Source organism: Colletotrichum costaricense (genome assembly GCF_030867565.1).
Source record: "Colletotrichum costaricense strain IMI 309622 chromosome Unknown Scaffold_26.1, whole genome shotgun sequence".
NCBI lineage: Eukaryota > Fungi > Ascomycota > Sordariomycetes > Glomerellales > Glomerellaceae > Colletotrichum > Colletotrichum costaricense.
Window position 1 is genome coordinate 352536 of NW_026848255.1, and position 20017 is coordinate 372552.

The 20017-nt window shown below is 52.9% G+C and overlaps 3 protein-coding genes across 3 annotated transcripts; all 3 read right to left on the bottom strand.

The window, feature by feature from the left end:
• Nucleotides 1-207: 207 nt before the first annotated feature.
• On the bottom strand, nt 208-762 carry CCOS01_15932 (uncharacterized protein; the record flags this gene model as incomplete). Its single annotated transcript, XM_060464070.1, has 2 exons — nt 208-582; nt 688-762. The coding sequence occupies 2 exons, from the start codon at nt 760-762 to the stop codon at nt 208-210; spliced, it is 450 nt and encodes a 149-aa protein (XP_060305451.1).
• A 5241-nt stretch (nt 763-6003) lies between these two features.
• Nucleotides 6004-8748, bottom strand: CCOS01_15933 (uncharacterized protein; the record flags this gene model as incomplete). The annotated part of the gene is made up of 2 exons (XM_060464071.1): nt 6004-8090; nt 8142-8748. 2 exons carry the CDS (start codon nt 8746-8748, stop codon nt 6004-6006), a joined length of 2694 nt encoding a protein of 897 aa, XP_060305452.1.
• Nucleotides 8749-10183: 1435 nt separating this feature from the next.
• On the bottom strand, nt 10184-13587 carry CCOS01_15934 (uncharacterized protein; the record flags this gene model as incomplete). Its single annotated transcript, XM_060464072.1, has 8 exons — nt 10184-10935; nt 11246-11460; nt 11734-11808; nt 11925-11980; nt 12044-12074; nt 12183-13010; nt 13158-13270; nt 13492-13587. 8 exons carry the CDS (start codon nt 13585-13587, stop codon nt 10184-10186), a joined length of 2166 nt encoding a protein of 721 aa, XP_060305453.1.
• Nucleotides 13588-20017: the final 6430 nt, after the last annotated feature.

The window sequence follows — 20017 nt, forward strand, 5'->3', positions numbered from 1 at the left end:
CATGTTCAACGCGAGGTTGATATTTGTGAAGTTGAAATAAAATGTTTACAACTATTCAGCTGACGCGAAAATTACAACACCGTATCGTTCGAGTCCGTTCCAGAAGCTACCAGAGAGAGAGCAGCATGCGCAGCCGAGCCCGTCCACCGTTTCGTACGGACTTCCCAACCACTATCCTACAACCGCCAACCCGACTCCAATCCAAGTTCACAATGCGACAAGGGCGGCAATGAGACCTCCAAGAAACGCGACCGGACCCATTGTAGACGCAGCATTCGGTGTGCTGGTAGCAGAGGCGGACGCCGTAGCTCCGGTCGCAGAGGCGGTCGTTTGCGAGGCAGTGGCTGATGATGTCGAGTTGGCGCTCTTACAGACGACTTGATCGGGGACGGTGACGCCTGCTCCGGTGCAGATGTCTTTTGCGTACTTGACGGCGGTGTCCTGGTCGGCTTGAGGACAGGCACCGGCGAGACAGCATGCGATGCCGTCGAGGAAGCCAGAGTTGGAGCAGATGCATTTGACGTCGATCTGACTGCAGCCAGCAATGCCACTGCCAGTGGTGTATTGATTCACGCAGCCTTGCTATTCATTCGCAATCCGGCCGTTAGCACACGAATTACAGGCGACTATGAGCATCTTTGGCACTCTAGCAAACGAGAGAAATCAGTAGGACCAGGGGGAACGTACAGCGCACGTGGGTAGCGCGTTCTGCTGCGCGGCGGCAAAGCCGGCAAGCGCGACGACTACAGCGGAAGATCTCATGGCGGCTGTGTTTCGAAGACGAGAAGACGTGTCGTGCGTAGTCTGAGCGCGTCAATGAGGAAGCATCGACGAAGAGACGATGTTTGCGACAGCACGGATGAAGTTGTAGCGAGGAGAGCAGAAGAGTAAAGAGTGAGGCAAAGGAACAAAGAGGACCCCGAGAGGGGAAAAGCTGAAAGCTTGTTGCGCTACGGATACATGGCACTGCGACCGTGGTGGCATACCACTTCCCCGATTCAAACTATCACACTCAGTATGAGCGCCACCATCTTTATTTTGTTTCCCCCTTCCATCAACCGGCCCCCTTGGCCATGGACGCTTTCGGGAAATCACACCAATCATAACGTTGCACCACTGTCGCAAATGACTTGTCTCATTGGCTGTTGCTAGGTTCTTATGAGCTCAATTAAGTTTAAACTTCGGAGCACTGAAGCTTATTGGGGAACTCATTTGGCAAGCCTCCAACTTGTTAGTGACTTAGCAAGCATGCTAAGTCAGGGTCGCCCAGACACTCAATGGCCTAGCCCACCCGGATGACCCGGAGACTTTGTGGACGGTCACGGTGCCCTGCTCCACTCATCTTGAGGATTGAACGGTCCGGGAGGGGAAGAGACATGGCCGTCCGGGGGCCCGGGCTTACCGGCAGCTCCGTATCGGTTTGCTCCCACGATTTGCTTCTCTTCATTCCCCCGCCTTGCACCCGTTGTTTGGGTTACCGCCGTGTCTGACCGCGAGGGAGACTGAAACATCATCCAAACTTCTTAGAGGATGTGGACGCGTGGCGCTCACCTGTCTGGTTTATTTGGTCGGGACGGAGGAGCTCTTTGCCAACTCCGCGCAGACCAGCAAACATTCTTCCTTCCCGTCTCCTAATTCTCTGGACGACGATCAAAAGGTTATCCTATTCGTACGTGCGTCTTGCTCCGGCAAGATGAGGCGGAATCAAGCTTGAGGAGATCCCTGGGCCGCTCGGCCACCACTTTTTGATCACCTTGCCGGACGGCCGTCTTTCCCCGCACCAGCCGCCTGACCTCCATATCCAAGGATTCGGGAGAATTGGCGTAGAAAACCGACATTGGAGACACGAGCACGGGCGTGCTTTCATCTCCGACTCACGCTCGGAGGCTTAGGCTGCTGGCACCACCCACGTAGTCTTGCATTATGCAGCAGCATAGATCGCCCGCTCGATGGCCCGGACCGCTTGTGCCTTTACCTCGCTTCCAGGCGCGGGCGACTCCAACGACAGAAGCCTAGAGGGGAGTTCTTTGCGCCTGTTATGGAGGAGCAAGCCTGGCACGAATACGGGCGCCGTCTGATCTCGGTGCTGCGTCCAGTCCGTGCTCTTCCCAGTTCTATTGACTGTAGGCGCTTGTGAGTGTCTCTGGGCTGTCAGTCTGCGTCACACTGAAATCACAACGAATGCCTGACTTTGCTACCACTCAAGACCTCTGTTTGACGGACGACGCTTGCACTACTTGAAGATCTACATTCTTTTTTTTTTTTATTGGGGAAGCTGAACAAACTTTGTGTTACATCGCACGTGATGCTTTCCGATTTCGACATTTTGGAGAGACGTCGTTATCGGTAACGGAAACTGCACGCCGAGCCGGGCCAAGCCCCGGCCGAGAAAGCTTGACGGCGCAGCACAAGACAGCGAGAGAAAGAGCGGGACATCACCCAAGAAGCGGATTTATTTGGTTCTGACATCCCAGAGCAGGACTGCAGCGCTCGGCAGATAGAAGTGGGAAATCGTACGAAGCTTCCGTACTAGATGTTGCAACCCTGACCGGCCAATTTCCTCCGACCATATGCCATGTTGAAGTCCGGAATGTCTACACCGGGCCGATTTGTAATTGGGACGGCTCGGACCAGTGACAACCAGTGGATTGCAAACCCGAGGCACCGAATTTCTCTCTAGAGCATTTGGTTGGATCATCTATCAGGGGCAGATGCAAGCCTGATCGACGAATGGGCAGCAATGATAGCCTAACTCACCAAAGCTAGAGTAGAGAGGTGTAGGAAGATCGTCAGACGTCTATCAAGAGCCGCAACCCAATGACACTGCCGGCTACCAGACGATGCCCCCTCTGGCAGGATACCCGATGACAAGGAACCATGTACGTTTGGCAGCAACTTGGTGGTAGTACACTGTCAAACTGTACACCCCCTTCATGCTACTGCGACTGGCCCCCTCCTCCGGCAAACAAAGGTCAAATATAGAGATACGAGGCGGGAAGGGCAGTCACAGACGAAGTGACGGCTCTAAGCGCCGGACCGCACCCGTCCCTACTCTACCACTGCCGCAGGGCTCTCTTCGTCTCCATTGTTGCTCCAATCTCTAATCATCCCGTACGACATATATACTTTCAATAGTGGCGCCCGGCTCGCGGCTCACGTCACCGATGGACCTAGCGCCAGACTAGTCCTGCTGTCTGGCAGTCCGCGGCATGCGAGCGTTGTATGCCGTTTGTCGTTGGGGGCTTAGCGGGCTAATTAGCTTAGGATTTACAGTACTGAGGTAAGAAGTTTACCTCCCATGCCACTTACATGGGCCTCGGGAGAGGGGGTTGGGACGATGAGCCTTTGAGGTGACTTTGGTGACTTTGGTCCCTTTCTTAGCTTGAATCCCGCCCTGGTTCAAGTATTGCGCTGGCTCTCTGTGGCTTGCAGGCTGGGCAGGGTTTTGCGGGCAGAAAGATGCAAGACTTGTTGATGTTGCACTTCTACCCGAAAGCCACACGAGAGAATACGACGAGCAAGTTTTTTTTTTTCGACCATCCTTCCCTTTTGTCGATTTGACTGACTGATCTACTTCGTAGCGTCGAAGGCACCGGCTGGCAGCGGGCGGCTAACAAGACTCTTCCTCCTCAACCGAGGGAACGGAACGACGCCTCATTGTTCAATTTTTTCTTCTCTTCCCTTATTTGGCGCCAGCGCGAAGGAGACATCAAATGTTGTTGGTGAATCTAGACGCCACGGTCTGCACGGGTCCATCCGCTTGACGTTCCAGTCCGCTTTCTTGGTGAACGACGACGACGACGCGCCCCCCTCATCGACATCGTGGGCTTGGAGAGATATGGATGCCTAAACTCGCCCTTCCCGCCCTTCCAACCCACCCCCGGGGGAGAAATTCAACCGGAGGAGAATCGATCCGGAGGGAGAAGAAAGAGCAAAAAAAGAAAAGAAGAGGAGACGAGGCTGAACGAAAGCGAGACAGGGAGAAACATCCGAGGCACTGCAATGTTGCGCTATGGACCGAGACTAAACCCCAAGCGAGGGAGAAAACAGGAGAAGTTCCAACGAGTCCCACGTCCCGCTTTGGCGCCGCTCCTGTCTTCGACTTTTTTTTGGGCTTCGCCCGCAGTCTGGGCAGAATTGGCGCTACAGGATCTTCTTCTTTTTTTTTTTCCGGCACACGCAGTAAGTTACCTTAGTTCCCTCGGCTGTAGTCGCTCAGGGCACGCGCGCGCGTGGGTGCGTTGTTCGCGTGCTCAACGAACGAGAAGGGAAAAAAAAGTGGTCTCTTGACCTCACTTGATGTGATGCGAGAGAGAGAGAGAGGCGTGTGTATATGCATATGTGGGAGAGAAAAGCCATCGCTCGAAGAGAAAGTGGGACAAACATCGACATCTGGTGCAAGTACACTTGGATATCCTCACTGTTCGTTCGCCCTACTCTTCATCATCCCTGTTATTTTTGGCAATTCTTTTCACAGAGTTTGGTCAAAAAATGTCTCATGATCGAGAGACATTGAGTTCAGGTTGGACTCCATCGAGACGCACTTCGACACTCGCTACTCTCGCTACCGCGGGACACTACTGCTCACGAGACCTATCGAGACCTGTTTTCGAGGCCCGCCGTCGTCTGACGATGAATGTGTGAAGAAAGTATATGCAACGCCAATGTCGACTTTCATGCATCGTGGATACGAACATCATGAGACGAGCGAGAGACTAGAAATGCAGGAGATTTGAGCGATTGGCAGAGGGAAATGAGCACCGAAATGCGGGCGTTACAGAAGACTCGCAAGAGAGGAGCTGAGGCTGGAGACGGAGAAAAAAAAATGCAAAACGATTGCACCTGCCGGAATTCGAATCCGGGTCCCTCGCTGATTCTGAATATCCCGAAATGTGGAAAGTGGAAGGCGAGGATGATAACCACTACACTACAAGTGCTGTTGGTTCATGGTGGGTACCGAGGCAGCAATCTCGGGATCAAGGGAAAGCGGCGGGAACGGATGGACCCCGCTCTGGGCATTTCTGAGGTTCGTCGGTGGGGTTGATGGGGTTCGGTGGGATCGTGAGATGAGGTAAGAGGAAGGGTGAGTGAAGATGGGTATGCTGGTGAACCCGCGTTGGATGTCATGTGTGAAAAGCAACCGGGAAGCATGTGGTTTCCATCATCACGATGTGGGAGTCGACACATCGTCGTCCGCTGTGTGGTACCGCGAGTATGATACGGTAAGCAGTCTGGGTTTCGTCCAAGATAACTCTGCTTACACGATGCCGGCGGCTCATCTACGCTCAAGACCGCGCCTGAGCTGGCAATGTCCTGTCTCTGAAGTTGAACTCCTCAGTCCGTGAGTCTCAGTGAAGATGGTCTCCTCAATATTTCTCGGGAGTTGGAAACCACGGACATGGTCCTCGATACTGTAGCTTACCTCGCGTCAAGAACGGACATTGAAGCCGTCGAGCTCCCGGTTCCACGTCGCCGTCATACCCTCACTCTCTCGTCTCTGAAGATGAAAGGGTAGTTATAAGCATGTACCAACTTCCAGGCGCATACGTCCGGTATCAATCGGGGTGGGCGGAGCCATATCTCGAGCTAAGCGGGAGAGGGATGGATGTCACAAGTTCAGAATGTTCCCAAGAGCCACGAAGCTCGTCATTCGGAATCGATGCACTTCAAGCAATCATATCCTGGCGTTCGCAATCTGGCTGTCTCATCTTCCATGATGTGAATAAGCGACGCTCACGTGCAAGGAGTGATGGGGACGGGTTGCCTCCAGCCTTCACGATACCTTCAGCAGAGTCCTCTCGAGTCATCGTAGGTCGCTTTCTAGACCGCTATTCATCGCTGGAAGCTTATTGAAAGTCTGACTGCCAATATAACTGTGTACAGTGACCATACTCACGCAATCGCTGCAACTTGGCGGTAAGTCTACTCAATCCTCCAAGACAGTTGACCATACAGCCAGCCATCTCTCCCACGGAACCTCAACTCAAAAGTGAGCTTTCATCCTCACATGACTGAGCACAATATCTCGGTTCCATCATAATCCAAGCTATCCTCTTCTTGATACCATGTTTCCACAGGCTTCTCGTTCCGGGGATAGCGACATGGCAACTCCCTCTGGCTCTCCAAGACCTTTGCCACAATCTTGAGGCTCGCCCTTTCTCGCTCTTTCCGCATCAGTGCATCAACCATATGAAGCCGCGTCCCCAACTCCAGGATGCTCTGGCAGTCGGAATCTTGTGCTCTCGCAAGTTCGTATTCAATCTTCTCAAAGGTTTCGATCATGTTGACATACAACAGTATGTAGTTGAATGTGGAGTAAGAGCGGTTCCCACAAATATCGTTGTATAAGTCTCCCTTGATCAGATCGAGTATTTGCACTCGACTAGGCCTGACGCGATCCCCGGACACGACTTCAATCGGCGTACCGTTCCGGCCGGTGCTGTACTGGTGGGGCCGTGTCTCGCCGAGCTTCTTCAACAGGGCATTCCCTCGGGACAGTAGCTCTTGATCGTCTACACCCAAAGCTTTCTTGACGCGGTCAACCAGACTCTTCTCATCTTTGGTCATGCTGTTCAGCGGAGTATTGGCAACCAGCCTCGAAGCGCGGAGCAAGGCCAAACGAGTCCGTGGATTGAGCTCCTTGTCCGGTATCCATTCGACATGCCAATTCGCTTCTCGGTAAATCAACAAATGAGACTTAATGTTGAAGGCCAAGTTTCTGCTGACGTCGATTGAGCGATGGTATCCAGCTGATTTTGGGAGGGCCGGCTTTTGTTTCACTCTGCCATCACCCCATAAGAGCTCTCCGATGCCAAGGAAGGCTTCAGCAAAGTTGGACCGTGGAACTTGGCCATCGAGAAAGAAGCTATCTCGAAACATGTCTTGTAGTACTTGATAGTGAGCCAAAGGCTGCTTTATGTGCCCTTGCTGTACAAGCATGTTGTGGAGATGTATCATTGCCGTCGGTTCCTCGAGGCTGTCCCAGATGAGCATGCTTGTGCGGTAGACCCTTTCCAGGCCCTCCATCACTCCCACACCACAGAGGTACGGAGAGTACCTCCACATACCATTGAGTCCGGTGTGATCAAAGCGGGATGTTGGGAGTATGTCGCCAGTCATTGGCACTGACTGGCCCAGGAAGTCGAACTCTCTGCAAAAGACGCTCACGAAATCCATCATTGGCTGCCTATGGGCGTTACGGAGTTCTGCCCCGTAAAAGTGAGCCATCAAGTTGGCAGACCGAAAAAGTCCATTGCTGAACCCCAAGTTCTTGTCGTCGTTTTGAATGTTGCTGTCATCCTTTGTGCTGCCGCCTATAGATAGCTCAATGTCACCGATGTACAGTTTGGTACCGCTTTTGCCTTTGCCTTTGACGCTGCTCTCCTGATTACCGTTTCCTACGGGTCTGCGTCCCAGAAACCCATCAATGTCTCTCATCGGGCCAAGCGTATCCGGAGATCGTGGTCCAATGACATGCCCCCGCCGAGTGGTGTTGGTCCAGCCACATGATACGGTGAAAGCATCGACAATGCATTGTAGCTGAAAGACGCGGTGAGGCATGATGTCTTGATGAACATCCGTTCCTGGCTTCTTCATTAACAACGAGACGACAAAACACGCGAAATCCTGAAGACCAAGAAGCGGTTCAGAGCCCGCCAACGGACAGTTGGGTAAGTTTTCAAGCCGCACCCATTCTCCATCACTGCGCTTAGGGGCTGTATAGGAGTTGACGAGATCATAAAGCCAGTTGATTGTGTATGATCTTCGCCACTTCAATCTTTCCCTCTTCGTAGTATGTTGTAAGTCTAGCGTGGGATCCCAGTCTTTGATCTTGACAAGCATCTTCGTAGTAGGCTTCCCATCCTCTGACTGTTGATAGTCTTCGAGGAAATCAACAAGATCCCGGTAGGTGCCGAGCTGAATGTACTCTTTCAAATCGATAGAGGTCGTTTTGGTTCCTCCATGCTGATCACCCGGACTAACTTTTGCCAAAGCTTTGATGAATGAGCCTTGTGCAGTCTCGAGGTTTCCACGGATGATGGCCGCCACAAGCGTCTCGTATGATTGTAACTCTGGGACCTCGCTGAAGACTTCCAATTCGGTATCCTAGACCATTTCAATAGCGACTTTAGACAGTGTACCGGCAATAGCCCCATGCAAGCCACAGTACGCTGCCTCGCGCCAGACATTCTGGAGATAGTTTCTGAGTACGACGCACTCCTTGGCAATTGCGCAAGCAGCCATAAAGGACTCGGCTTCTCCAGTGCCATCGGCTTCGACGATGCTGTATTGCTCAATAGGTACCTGGTTCAATAGGGCACCGGGAGCCTTCTTCGCCTTTTTCTTGCCCTTGCCCCCTCTACCCGATTTCGCTTGGGCTCGCCTTTGGGATCCACGAAGAGGAACAGGAACGCTGTCACTTGAATTCTCTCCTGGGCTCTCAAGGCTCAGGCTTTTTAAGTCCAATGCCGAGAAATTGATGAAGTCGGCAAGCTTTTCTGGAGTCAAACTGCTGGTATTCGATCGACCTTGCACGCCTCTTGACTGCTCGGTCTCTATCCAGGAATTTCCGCCGAGGGCAACGAAAGCTTCGGTAACGAGTCGGACAAACGTGTCGTGAATCTTGATGTCTTTGCCGTACTGAGGGTCTTCCTCGCTTACGATGCGTCGTAAGAAGGCTAGATGCTCCGTTCTCGCGTCGATGACGGACCTGAATAGTCGGAATGTAGCAGGCGGTATCGCCTGCATGTGCTTGCTCACAAACTTTGCGACCGATTGGAAATCGTTGACATGGATCTGTCCGGTTGTGTTGAACTCAATAGGCGACTCCTAGGCGCCGTTGTCCCTTTTCCGTGTCTTGAAGATAAAGTTGGATGCGTGGATCATCCAGTATGCAAGTTGCCTGGCGTCGCGTTTGTACACGACGAAAGGATTTGATCTCGCCATTACTTATGATCTAGGAGGAATGCTATGACGTCGGCGCCGATGGCAGGCTATGTGATATGGCCTCCTAATGATGCTGCGTTCCATATCAGCGAATGCAAGATGCAGAAGACCCTCACCTGAATGATACATACAAGCTGTTCGTATTGGAACTGATGGTTGGGCTGTTAATCTCAAGCCGTTAACTCCTAAGAAAGGGATGTTGTCGGCGCCCTCTTTGGCGGGTAGTGCTGTGACGAGGAGAGATGCAGCCCCGACCAAACATCTACGCAAGAGCTGTGCGAGGACAACGAATCACCGAACTTTCTTGTGCAGCTATGGGGGCACTCTCCTACCATAGGAATGCCTTGCAGGACTGTTGCGCTTGTCAGCTTGATCCCGGGAAGCTGCTAAGCAGGCTAGGTTCGGTTTGGACTACGGAAGGCGCATATCGTGAACCTACGTCATCACGTTGCTGCCGCCAATTCTTGGGCAGGTCGGCGCTCACTCCATCCCAGGGGCTCCATATTCCTCCTAATGTCTCCACCCTACTGAACATATCAACGCTCTTCAATGTGAATATAAAGTTTAAGAGGGCTGTTGAGGAAAACCTCCTGAATGCGCTCTCCAACTAGTCTCATCCGTCGTCCATCGGGCATGAAGGGTAGGTCGAAAGAAGAGAATTCGATAAGCTTACAGATTTGGCCATCCGCCACCCTTGAGAAAATGCTATGGACGGATAGATAGTAAGTTCGGAGAAGAGATATCTTTAAATTAGCCAAGCCGCAGATATACTGCGAAGAAAAGAAGACTCCCCGGCGTCCAGCGTGGAAATGTCACGCTGGACTGATAGCTCTCGCCTGCTCCAAGCCACATGCTAATCCTATAATGCCATAGGGCCATCAACGTCGTCAACACCTCTTTGCTTCTATAACCGTCCATGCGCTTCAGAGACTTATTGCTTGGCCTAATCACTCAACCAAGTCGTCGTTCATACGTTTAGTGATGAAAATGATACCGATGATGCGAGTCGTGTGCCCCAGGAACCAGAACGCCATGTGCCCGATGAAGAGTGCAACCTTGCGTCTCCCGATGCTAGATCTCTATGCCTGTTTGCACCATCCACAGTTCGCTTTTGTGCACCGTGGACTTTCCGTTTCCTAAGTCATCTAAGTGCGGCCTTCGATTACTGGGGCCGCTTCGTTGGTGACATTATCTAAAGTCTCATCTTTCTCGTCCATTGGCCCATAGCGACCCGATTCTACTGCTGCATGATGGGTCTGTCAGGATATAAGCCCTGAACAATGGTCCAACACCACCGTGTAGAGCTGTCCTCATCCTTGAGGCCCCGAAGCCAGTTGATACCCTGCGTAATCGTCATGTTCGCTGCCTCGTCGAAAGTTGAGTCGCAACGGCTCTGTCGAATCTGGAAGAGAGTGGGATGCGTGGCAGATAGGTGCAAGAAGATGAGTATGCCGAGGATGTTTTGGGACCAAAAGTAGAGGCAAGGAATCATGCGTTTGTGCTGAGCGGCAGGCGGAAGGATAATGGGCCAGAGGAGACAAGCCTCTAAAAATCTCTTGGTTGCGGACAAGTCTGTCTCAGTCAAATTTTCTGCTCGTGTATGCAGAGCTTTGTACACAAAAGGTCGGAATAGTAAGTATTCGAGATGGTAGAATTGGGACCGTAGTATAGCTTCGAGCACATCGTTCGAATTGGTGTAGAGTGAATCATGTAGATACCCCAGCATGGGAGCAGACTGCAACCCTTCCATGGCGTCGGCGGTGTACAAGGTCGGCGGTGCGTAAAAGTGCTGGTCAGGAACCTGCGGATCGAGGACAGGAAAGGATGCTTGGAATGCGTCCAAATGTTGCGTCCTGTCCCAATGCAAGACGCTGGGCAAAGAAGTGTGCCATTGGTCGAGCTGCGAAGCCAAATCACCAACTAGATCTTCGAGAGAGTCGGCTAGATCAGGCGAATTCCAGTTTGATCTCGAAGTGGATCCTCCAAGAACTGGTGCATATGCATCGTGTCAGTGGGGGTCAAAATATTGGAGATTTCTTCTGATGAGACATATGGGGAGAAGCCGGCTCGCTGCACTTGCGCCCATCCAGGGGGCCCATACGCGAGGCGCGCATCAGAGGCAGACGCAGGTAGCAAAAGACCAAGAATACGAAGCCAAGCGCATATGGAGACTCTGAACACGGCGTTATCGACGTACGTCGACCAGGCTGAGAAGAAAGTGGAAATGGAAATATGGACGGAAATGGAGAGAGGGTCCAAAACCAGGAGGGGTACGACGGAGAAAGGCAATCCAACTCACTTCTTCTCAGGCTTTTGTGGATCTTGACCCCCAGGTTTCGCAATGAAATCTGATGTAGGAATATCTCACCGCAATTGGATCTCCTGTCGTTGTGAATACTTTGACTCAAACTCGCATCTTCGGTATGAGCATAGGCCGAAAATGTTGGTAGTTGCATGCTCGCCTCTAGCTTCTCGAGGCCGGTTAAAGGGAGGTCAAGTTCCAGGTGAAGACCGCTGCAGCAAAGCACCGGTTGTTAGATGACGGATTCTTGTGGCGGGAAGAGCAACCCTTGCCACAGGTGAAGGTATACGGAGTAACGGAATACGAAGTGCAAAATAGCAACAAAGGAGATGCAACAGGAGTCCCTTGCTCATCCGCAAGCTGAGGCTGCCTTGGCCAAAGATCCATGGGTAGAACAGGGGCTGGGATTGGGGGCTCGATGGGGCCAGGGGAGGAGGCGTGGGTTGGGGTTCTCGGGATGGACTGTAAATCTGCGATGCACGTACGTTTCCATGATGGAGCAATACCAAAAGGCGCGGCGGATCTGATCGCCGCGCACTGAGCGAAGTTCGGCAGAGTTACTACAAAGGTCCGTCAGCCCATTTCCGGATCAGCACCTCACCACAGTCATTTAAAGTCTCAGACAGCCCCAGCTGCAGACAGACAGGCCACCACCAATGTTGCTGCTTCTACTTACCTGGTAATCAAGGCACGGCAAGCCAGGGACGCCGATATGTTCATTCTCCAGAACTCCTACGCGAGATTTTGGTTTAGCCAAATCCGTCCGGACAGTCTTCCCCTCAGGTGGTCACTCACCACATGCCGAGAACAGCACTCATAGTACAGCCTGTCGTCGGTCAAGCCAATCCCGGGTTAGTCAAAGTTTCGCACCGTACAGGAGGTCCGCACTCCGAGGTGCGGCCCGGGCGGCCGGACCCGGCTCCGGGAAACTTACCCCGCCAAGATATACATCTGGACATTCTCCAAAGCACACTCTGTCATTGAGAATCCCAAGCGCCGCCGTGCTTCGTTGAAGAACAGAATGCCCGGCGGCCGGAATTCCAAGTCGTTTGTCGTCCTGACAGGTTCACCGACAGGGTGGTCCTCGAAGCCCGCAAAGGCACCGCCCGATCCTCCGACGAGAGCTACCTCGGCAAGGGCCAACACTAGACACACCAACGTAGATGCCGCATTTTCCTCGAACTCGCTCCCGATGACGTCCTGTAGTATCTTCTCCATGAAATATTGACGATCTAGAACAGGATGGATCCGATTAAAGGTATCGAAATACGTGTTGACGCGGTCTACAAGCGTTGCGTAGCTCATCACCGTCAGCTGTGGTAGTGGCCCTTCCATTGGAAAGCCCAGCGATATACGTTCATGATAGCTCGCCGTTTCTAACCCGCCTCGAGGAAGGCGCCGGTCTTGGCCTTGCTGATGGAACAACTCGGACGGAAAGTCGGGTTCCCGGAAGGCGGATTGGAGGTTCGGTATTTTGGGCTGGACGTCTTCTAGCTTCTGTCTCACTGCAGGCCACGCCATCATCTTGGTGACTGCAGACGCATATCGGTATGGAACCTGCTGCGAGGGTTTCGGGGTAGGCCGGCCTTGGGCCTTCAAAGTACTTGTCGATGAAGCGTCATCGCCACTATCTTCAGACTGTGAAGAAGACGGGACGCTGATCTGCATGTTCTGGAGCTGGGCGAACAGTTGCGGTATTTGACTGGTATTGTCGTTGATGTTTTTCACGATTTCGAGTAGTTCAACCAAGCTTTTGTCTTTTCTATGGCCAGTTAGCATGTCCAGACTGAGCTGACAGCGTTGCTCTAGGACGTGATCGTCGGCTCACTACAGCTTAAGAGAGACGGGCAAAGAAGGACAGCAAAGGTTGATCTCGCTCCCAGGAGTCGCGCCAGGGCCGTTGACTTACTTCGTTGGTACTGGGTCTCCGTAGAAGCAGTCAAGCCCCTTCTTTTCGCAGAAGCCACAGGTTGGCTTGCGTTCGTCGCATTTCTGCTTCCTAGTACGACAAGTCGAACATGCCTACAGAGATGTCAGACTAAATCCAGGCCAAAATCGTGTCACGCCTAGAGGGAGGAGAAAGAAAGCGGCTCCATGTTCTCGCGGATCAAGGTAACGGCCCTTCGCCTTTCCATCATCTACCACTGGGCACTTGTCCAAAGCCCTCGGGGTGATAGACACGAAGACCACAAGGCCAGTCTAGAGATGGTAAGGATAGGTACGAGGATTAGGGCTGAACTTACTATGGCGGCGATAGGGCCACGATCCTTCTTTTGGTACATTCGGCTGGAGCCCGACCCCGTTGAGCTCGAAGCCACAGATTTGGAATCGAAGTTCATTATTCACCTAATAGTGAAGGGGTTCGGGAGGATGGTCGAATCCAGGGGGGTTCGGGTCATTCAGTGAGATTTGGTAGTTGATGTTGAGGCGAAAGGGTGGCATGCTAGGCTAGGCAGGGCGACAAGAGAGACAGAATGGTCGAGACCTGCGGGAAAAGAGGCCCAGCCTAGGCAAATGGTCTGGGGTCGTTGAGTCTGCAGAACCCTAGTGGCGATGAGGGGGCAGCAGCGGCCAGGAGAATGACCCAGGGCGATTCTCGGCCGGGCGCAGCATCCGCGAGCTACTGGGGCAAAAGATGCAAGTTGATTTTGGACGTCGGTGACGAGAGGTAGTTGAAGTGGCTGCGAGGGTCCTTGGCGAGACTCAGATGAGTCCCGATGAGGTTGTCGACCAGTTGAACAAGGTGCAGAAACCTCGTTCAACATGGGAGATGGGAGGAGACGTGGAACCGGTGCCCGTCTTTTCGACCAAGAGAAACGGCACGGCAGGCGGGGTGGGATATGGGTCTGGGTCACCCGGAGCACATGCCGTGCAGCAGTTGTTTTTACTCAGTCTTCTTGTTCCTCGGAAGTGTGTCTTTCTTTCTTCGTCTCTGTCTCTCTGTCTCTCTCGCTCTCTCTTGATTTTTAGATTTTTGGATCTCGATTTTGTCGGAGAGGAACGTGCGGTACCGCCGGCGCTGCGGGTGGACTCAAAGACTACACCGAGGGACGACAATGCCGACGAATGTTGTTTGTTGACTGCTAGACACCACCGGTAAAAACCGAGCGGAATGTGTGGTACACAGCCTTTCGGATTTGTGTGTGGAAACAGAAGGCTGGCGAAGATGCGGCAAGAGAGAAAAAAAATTGTATTTGATCGGAGTCGTGCCCGACTCCCCGTCACAGCGTTTGTCGAAGAGCAGTAACGCAACCTACGCACTCTGGAGCGGGAAGGAAAGGGCTTAGACGAGGGCAACCAGAACGATAACGGCAACGGCAGCGACGCTCAAACCACGGACATATGCGACGACAGCAAGGCAAGAAGCTGAAGCTACCGAACAGCGGCAGCTGTGACTGCTTGCTTATGCGCCTTCGATATGAAGCGTTGGAAGAGAGATTGTTCCTGTACAGGAACCCTATACGCGATGCACAATTTCGATTTGCCTGAGAGAGAGGCCTGAAGGGGTGCAAGGGGACGCCGACACGGCCCAGCAGTGGTAAAGCGATGTTCTACTAGCAGGACCAGATCACGAAGCGGAGCCATGAGAGAGAGGACGTATGTTGATGAGTCTTTGCCCCGTTCCATGTCTTGGGGGGGCAGTTATGACCATAATATATGCAGAACTGACCGTTCGAGGCCGCAGGGAATCGCACGCTAGCAACAGCCAGGTTGGGACGACAGACTTGGCTCAAAATAAGTTTCACTGCTGCTGAGGCACCCGAACCCGAATCTAGACAAGGCGAACACGCTTGTCGGTGGTCATCGGCGCGGCGGCAACGGCAACGGCAACAGCAACCGTAGTGTGCCAACGATAGGTAGCGCGGCACAGATGGGTTGGTTGCGTTGAGAACACGGGTAGAACGAGATGAGATGCGCCATGTGTCTTGTGAGAGCGATACGATGCGATGGGTTGTGCCGCGCCCAAGCCCTTGGGGGGGTAAAATAAAGAGTCATTGGTTACCGTCCTCATCCCGTTCAGCCTGGGTTTCCAGAACAAAAGGAGACATTAGCTTACAAGGGTCTTGAGCTAGTTGACCAGGCCCATTAGTAAGGTGAGCGAGGTATCGAGGAGGCAATGTATGGATACATTAGATTTGTGCTTGAGGCGACCGCTCCACGTTGTTTTCCCCGCGACATGGCCTCACGCAACCTTCGCCTATTTAGGAACATACGCCAGAGTCGGTGGCTGTGTATGAGTGTGTGTGAGTGTGCGCGCGTGCGTGTAGGTATGTGTCTACGGATATGAGAGAGAAAGAGAGAGGGAGAGTGAGAGAGTGTGTGCGTGTATGTATGTGAGTGAATAGGTGAGTGAGGGTGAGCGTGTGTGTGGTAGAGACAGCGCAAGGAGGGCATGGATTGCTCCGGCCATCTGCAGTGTCTTCGTAGTTTACCTACCTTACCTTACAGATAGATACCTTGCTTGTTCCAGCAGCAAGCTCCGCCGTGGCAAGGGTCAGCAGGAGGCAGAGACAAGACATTGGCGACGGTGACGGTGACGGAGACGGACGGCCACCAAGGTCCAGTTTCCTCCTGTCACCTCCCAGTCAGACAGGCCGGTCCGTCTCGCTCGATGAAATTTGCTGACGTGTGGGCGTGGATGGACGTGGATGGGCGTCTGCCGCGTCCTAACTCAGGTTGCAGGAAAGGTACGGAGTAGAGAGGTAAGGTTGTCGTCTGTCACTAGTACATAACCCGCTTTATCCTGGCGTTGAGCAGCATCCATTTGGTCGGAGCCGGTCCGGGGCCCTGCAACAGAAACAGGATAGCCCCTCCGCGGTAGCGAAGCGCCCAATGCGTGTGTAAGATGGTAAGGTATCGAGTCTCCCGCCAGTGGGCTAGTCGCTCATCCTTTCATTCTTGGGAGTGATGTGCAGCGTCTGATAGACACACATACAAAGTTGCAAGGGCAGATTGTTTAGTAGCCCTTTGACCATGTCTCTGATGCCGAGCCTGCGGAATAAGCTCACTAGAGCTAGGTACTGGGGGAAAGCATGGGCGTACGGACACATCCCAGTATGTTTTAGTCAGTGCCGGGATAGACCCTTGATAGGATGGGAAGAAGAGGTAGACATCTGTAACAGATTGTTCAGTAAGTAGATGTACTGATGAGGGAGAATAGACGGGAGTGGGTGAGAAACAAAGAAAGAAAGGCCCGGCGAGTGGGCAGTGGGCAGTGACGAGAGCCGTTTGGTCTTTTGGACGGGATCGAGGTGTAAGGTAGGTTGACAGATGGAGGGGGAAGAGACAAGACGGAAGCAATTCATTCCCCGCCAGCGTCCATTGTGTGTGCCCCTCTTTCGTTCGTTCGCCTGTCCCCGGGGGCACCGAGCACCCTCCTAGCCCGTTGCCATCCCTATTGAATGTAATTGAACAACAGGCTGAATGGACCTGTTGGAGCCCTATTCATCTTGGCTGCTCATGCGTGGCCTGTCGAACAGCCTTCTTTGATATCGCGGAAGTCTTTTGACGTAGGACGGTGGAGGCGAAGCGAGGGTGCTAACCGTATATACTGCCGAGCTGCCCGAGAATCAATGCGCAAAAAGAACGCCACAACCTCTGCGCTTAATAAAGAGAGGTAGAGATAGAGAGAGATAGAGGGAGAGAGAGAGAGAGAGAGAGAGAGAGAGAGAAAGAGAGAAAAAGCCATAAAAGTCCACGAGGTAGTTTGAGAAACGAAGGGAAGCCACTAACTGAGGGCGTGCTACAAGCTGTCCGCTTTGGGCCGGGCCTCAGTTAATAAACCAAAGCTCAGCAGTGCAAGACAGGCGAGCCGGTGGTTTTTGGGGGGAAGACGAGGTTGGATTCGGGCCTCACTCAAAATACGTCACCCCATGCGGCCGTGACGTTGTGTGCACCCTGCATATTCTAGACGGCAAAAGAATTTAGCTACGTCACCTTGCTTGCTCCTGCCTGGAGCGCAAATAGAAAAAAGGGGGCCGAAAAAAAGAGCCGTCCAGAAGGCGGCTTCTTCCCTGTGGGAGGAATGTTGCTGCAATGTCTCGTCTACCTTACCTCCCGGTGCACCCTGTGCTTACATAAATGAGGGCAAGAAGGAGAGGAGAGAAAATGTGGCTTGGACGGTGCAGGTGAGGTAAGCAGCCACTTCGTTTGAGGTATTCAGGCACTCTGTACGGAGTAGACGGCAGAGCATTCGTGAAGTACTCCGTATCTTCCTTGTAGAGGCAAGTAGGTAGGTAAGGTACGTCTAGCTAAGGTAGTCCGGGCAGTCCAGTCGACACCTTCCCATCTCACCTTAAGGTAGGTCCTCCTTGTGGAGTACTCCGTACTCGAGGATAGAATTCAACATATTGTGCGGCATGCAAAGTGCCTCGGACATCAGACGACCCTTGAAAGTCGTGACCTACCGTGCGGCGTGCCTCATCTCTTGTGTGTGTTTTTTTTCTTCCTCGTGAAGCTCCAGACCTGAGGTGACTTCAAAAAGTGCCGCAGGGCCATCTACCCTCCCTCCCCTCCGTCAACCTATGTACATGTACCTATCCAATTAGCGTGCTGTCGAATAGATGAGATGTGGGCAAGGCCCGCGAGGGGAGTCACTGGGAGGTTACTTTGCAGACAGGCAGTCGCGCACTCTCGCATTGTGTCCGTATTAATTGACCCTCTCTCGCGCTCTCGCGCGGCGGCCGAAACAAAGCGCCCCATGATCAAAAGCTGTGGAGCACAAGTCCGGGCCGTGCAAGCGTTCAAGCCTCCCAAGGATCCAAAGTCTCCCTCGCAATGTCTTGGGTTCCGACAAAATGTCGCTCCGGCTGGCCCCTCACGACCCAAAATTGCGATGCGTCTTCGGTGAGCGGGGGGAGGCCGGCGATGAGGGTGGACGGGAGTGTGAGTGGTCGGATTCCCTAGGCCGTCTGGTAGGGGGTGTGGGAGAAGGTTCCATCGGAGGGGGCCATCTCATCTGAATTGGATCTGAGCCAGATCTGCCTCTTCCTAATTGGGGCCAGCGTCCTCGCCCGCTCGCAACTCGGCCTCCAATGACCAAGAGCCCTACCTGACCTAGGGAACCAGCCCGCGCTAGCCTGCTGGTGTCACTATCCAGTCCTGTTCAACCCAGGTCCGGAATGGCTAGCGTGGCTTCTTATAAACTCTCCACTTCCATTGCCTGAGAAGTAAATCGCGAGAGTTGTTCAGGGCCTGCCTGCCATTGAGTCCCATCGACAGCACACGCACACACACCACATGTACCGAACACTTTCATTCCGACGGAACCTAGGTACTTGCCTGCCTTATCCGTCCTCACCTCCCGAATCACCTCCCGAATCGGAGAAGAACTTTTTACTTCACTTACCTTACCTCCAGGTGCCTTAGGGCCAGTAGGTAAGAAGAAAATACCTTGGGGGCTTGCAGGGTTTCCTTGTGCTCCCCAGCATGTTCTCTGTCGAAATGAACGTACCTACATACATAGTATCCTAAGGTATTGTACACTGGCACTAGGTAGTAGACGTCCACGTCATCTCCCCTTGCCCAGACCAAGGTACCTTGTGGACTTGTTTTCGCTCTAGAAGGAGCGCACCTCGGCTCTCAAGGCGAATCGCCGGCTGTGCGTCGCTAATAGTGTCTTAGGTTGGAAGGGACGACCCGATATGCAAGGAAGGTGCGGATGGGATCGAGGGAAAGCACGGGTCAAAGACTTACATGTCACGCCTGCTCTTCTAGACTTCCTCTCCCTCTCTAGAGTTCTTTCCTTCAATCTCTTGTAATGGAAAGAGCGTCATTTGATGCGTGGTCTGCCTGCAGGCGGATAATTACTCCTGCGCATTGATTCACAGAGGATACTTTGTACCTAGAGACACAAGTACCTGCGTACGATTACATGGGATTTTTGTCGCATCGCGGCATGCGCATGCTCCGCTTGCATGATCCCTCTCCCCAAGCGTAGTTGGAGACTAGGGCCTGTACGGAGTACCGCAGTAGAGGCAAGGTTCAAGCGACAATTCCCACGAGGAGAGAAAGAGAACACTGCTGCCACTGCCTTTCTTAGCAGGCCTACATTCCTAGTATTCTACTGGAGTAGCCGCTTGTCGACTGTCGTAATCAACTGGAGGCTCCGGAGAGACGAGGGTCCGCTGGCGAAGTGAGGTAGTTGAGTAGGATGGGCTTACCTGCCGTGAGAGCTTGGTGGAACCTTCGAGCCCTGCATAGCTCCGGTGAGGAGCAGGACCCTGAACAGGCTTGACGCGAGTTCGATGCTGCCTTCAAAGGTTTGTGTTAGTTGTAAATAATAATGTCAGGTGTTCCCCATTTACGTACCTTACCGTGCTTTGCATACCTAATTACCTCTTAAGCCACCCTGTAACTTCTGAGAGGCCTTGAAAAGGCGGCGGGGTGTTATCTGACTCTGATCCGGTATCTGATAAAATGCTCCATCTCAAGACCACCCAAAGAAATGCGCGTGGTAATTAAGACCCAGCCATGACTATTATTACTTACCCTTGACATATGCTTGGCCCAGAGGAGGTTTCTCGCCTTTGAGTTGGCGGGACAGCTCCCCAATCTGCCTAGGTTGTCTCCCTGGGCTTTCAGCCTCTCAGTTCCCTCACGCCCTGTAGGCCTGTACTCGGTAAAGGTGTGCCAAAGCCGTAAGTCCGGTGATCAGCAACTGCCTGCCTCAGGTTATGGCATCCATCCCATGTAATGTCTTTGCTGACCAACATCTGTCGGGCCATCACAGGCTTATTGAGTACAGTAGGCAATGGGCAAGGTATCCAT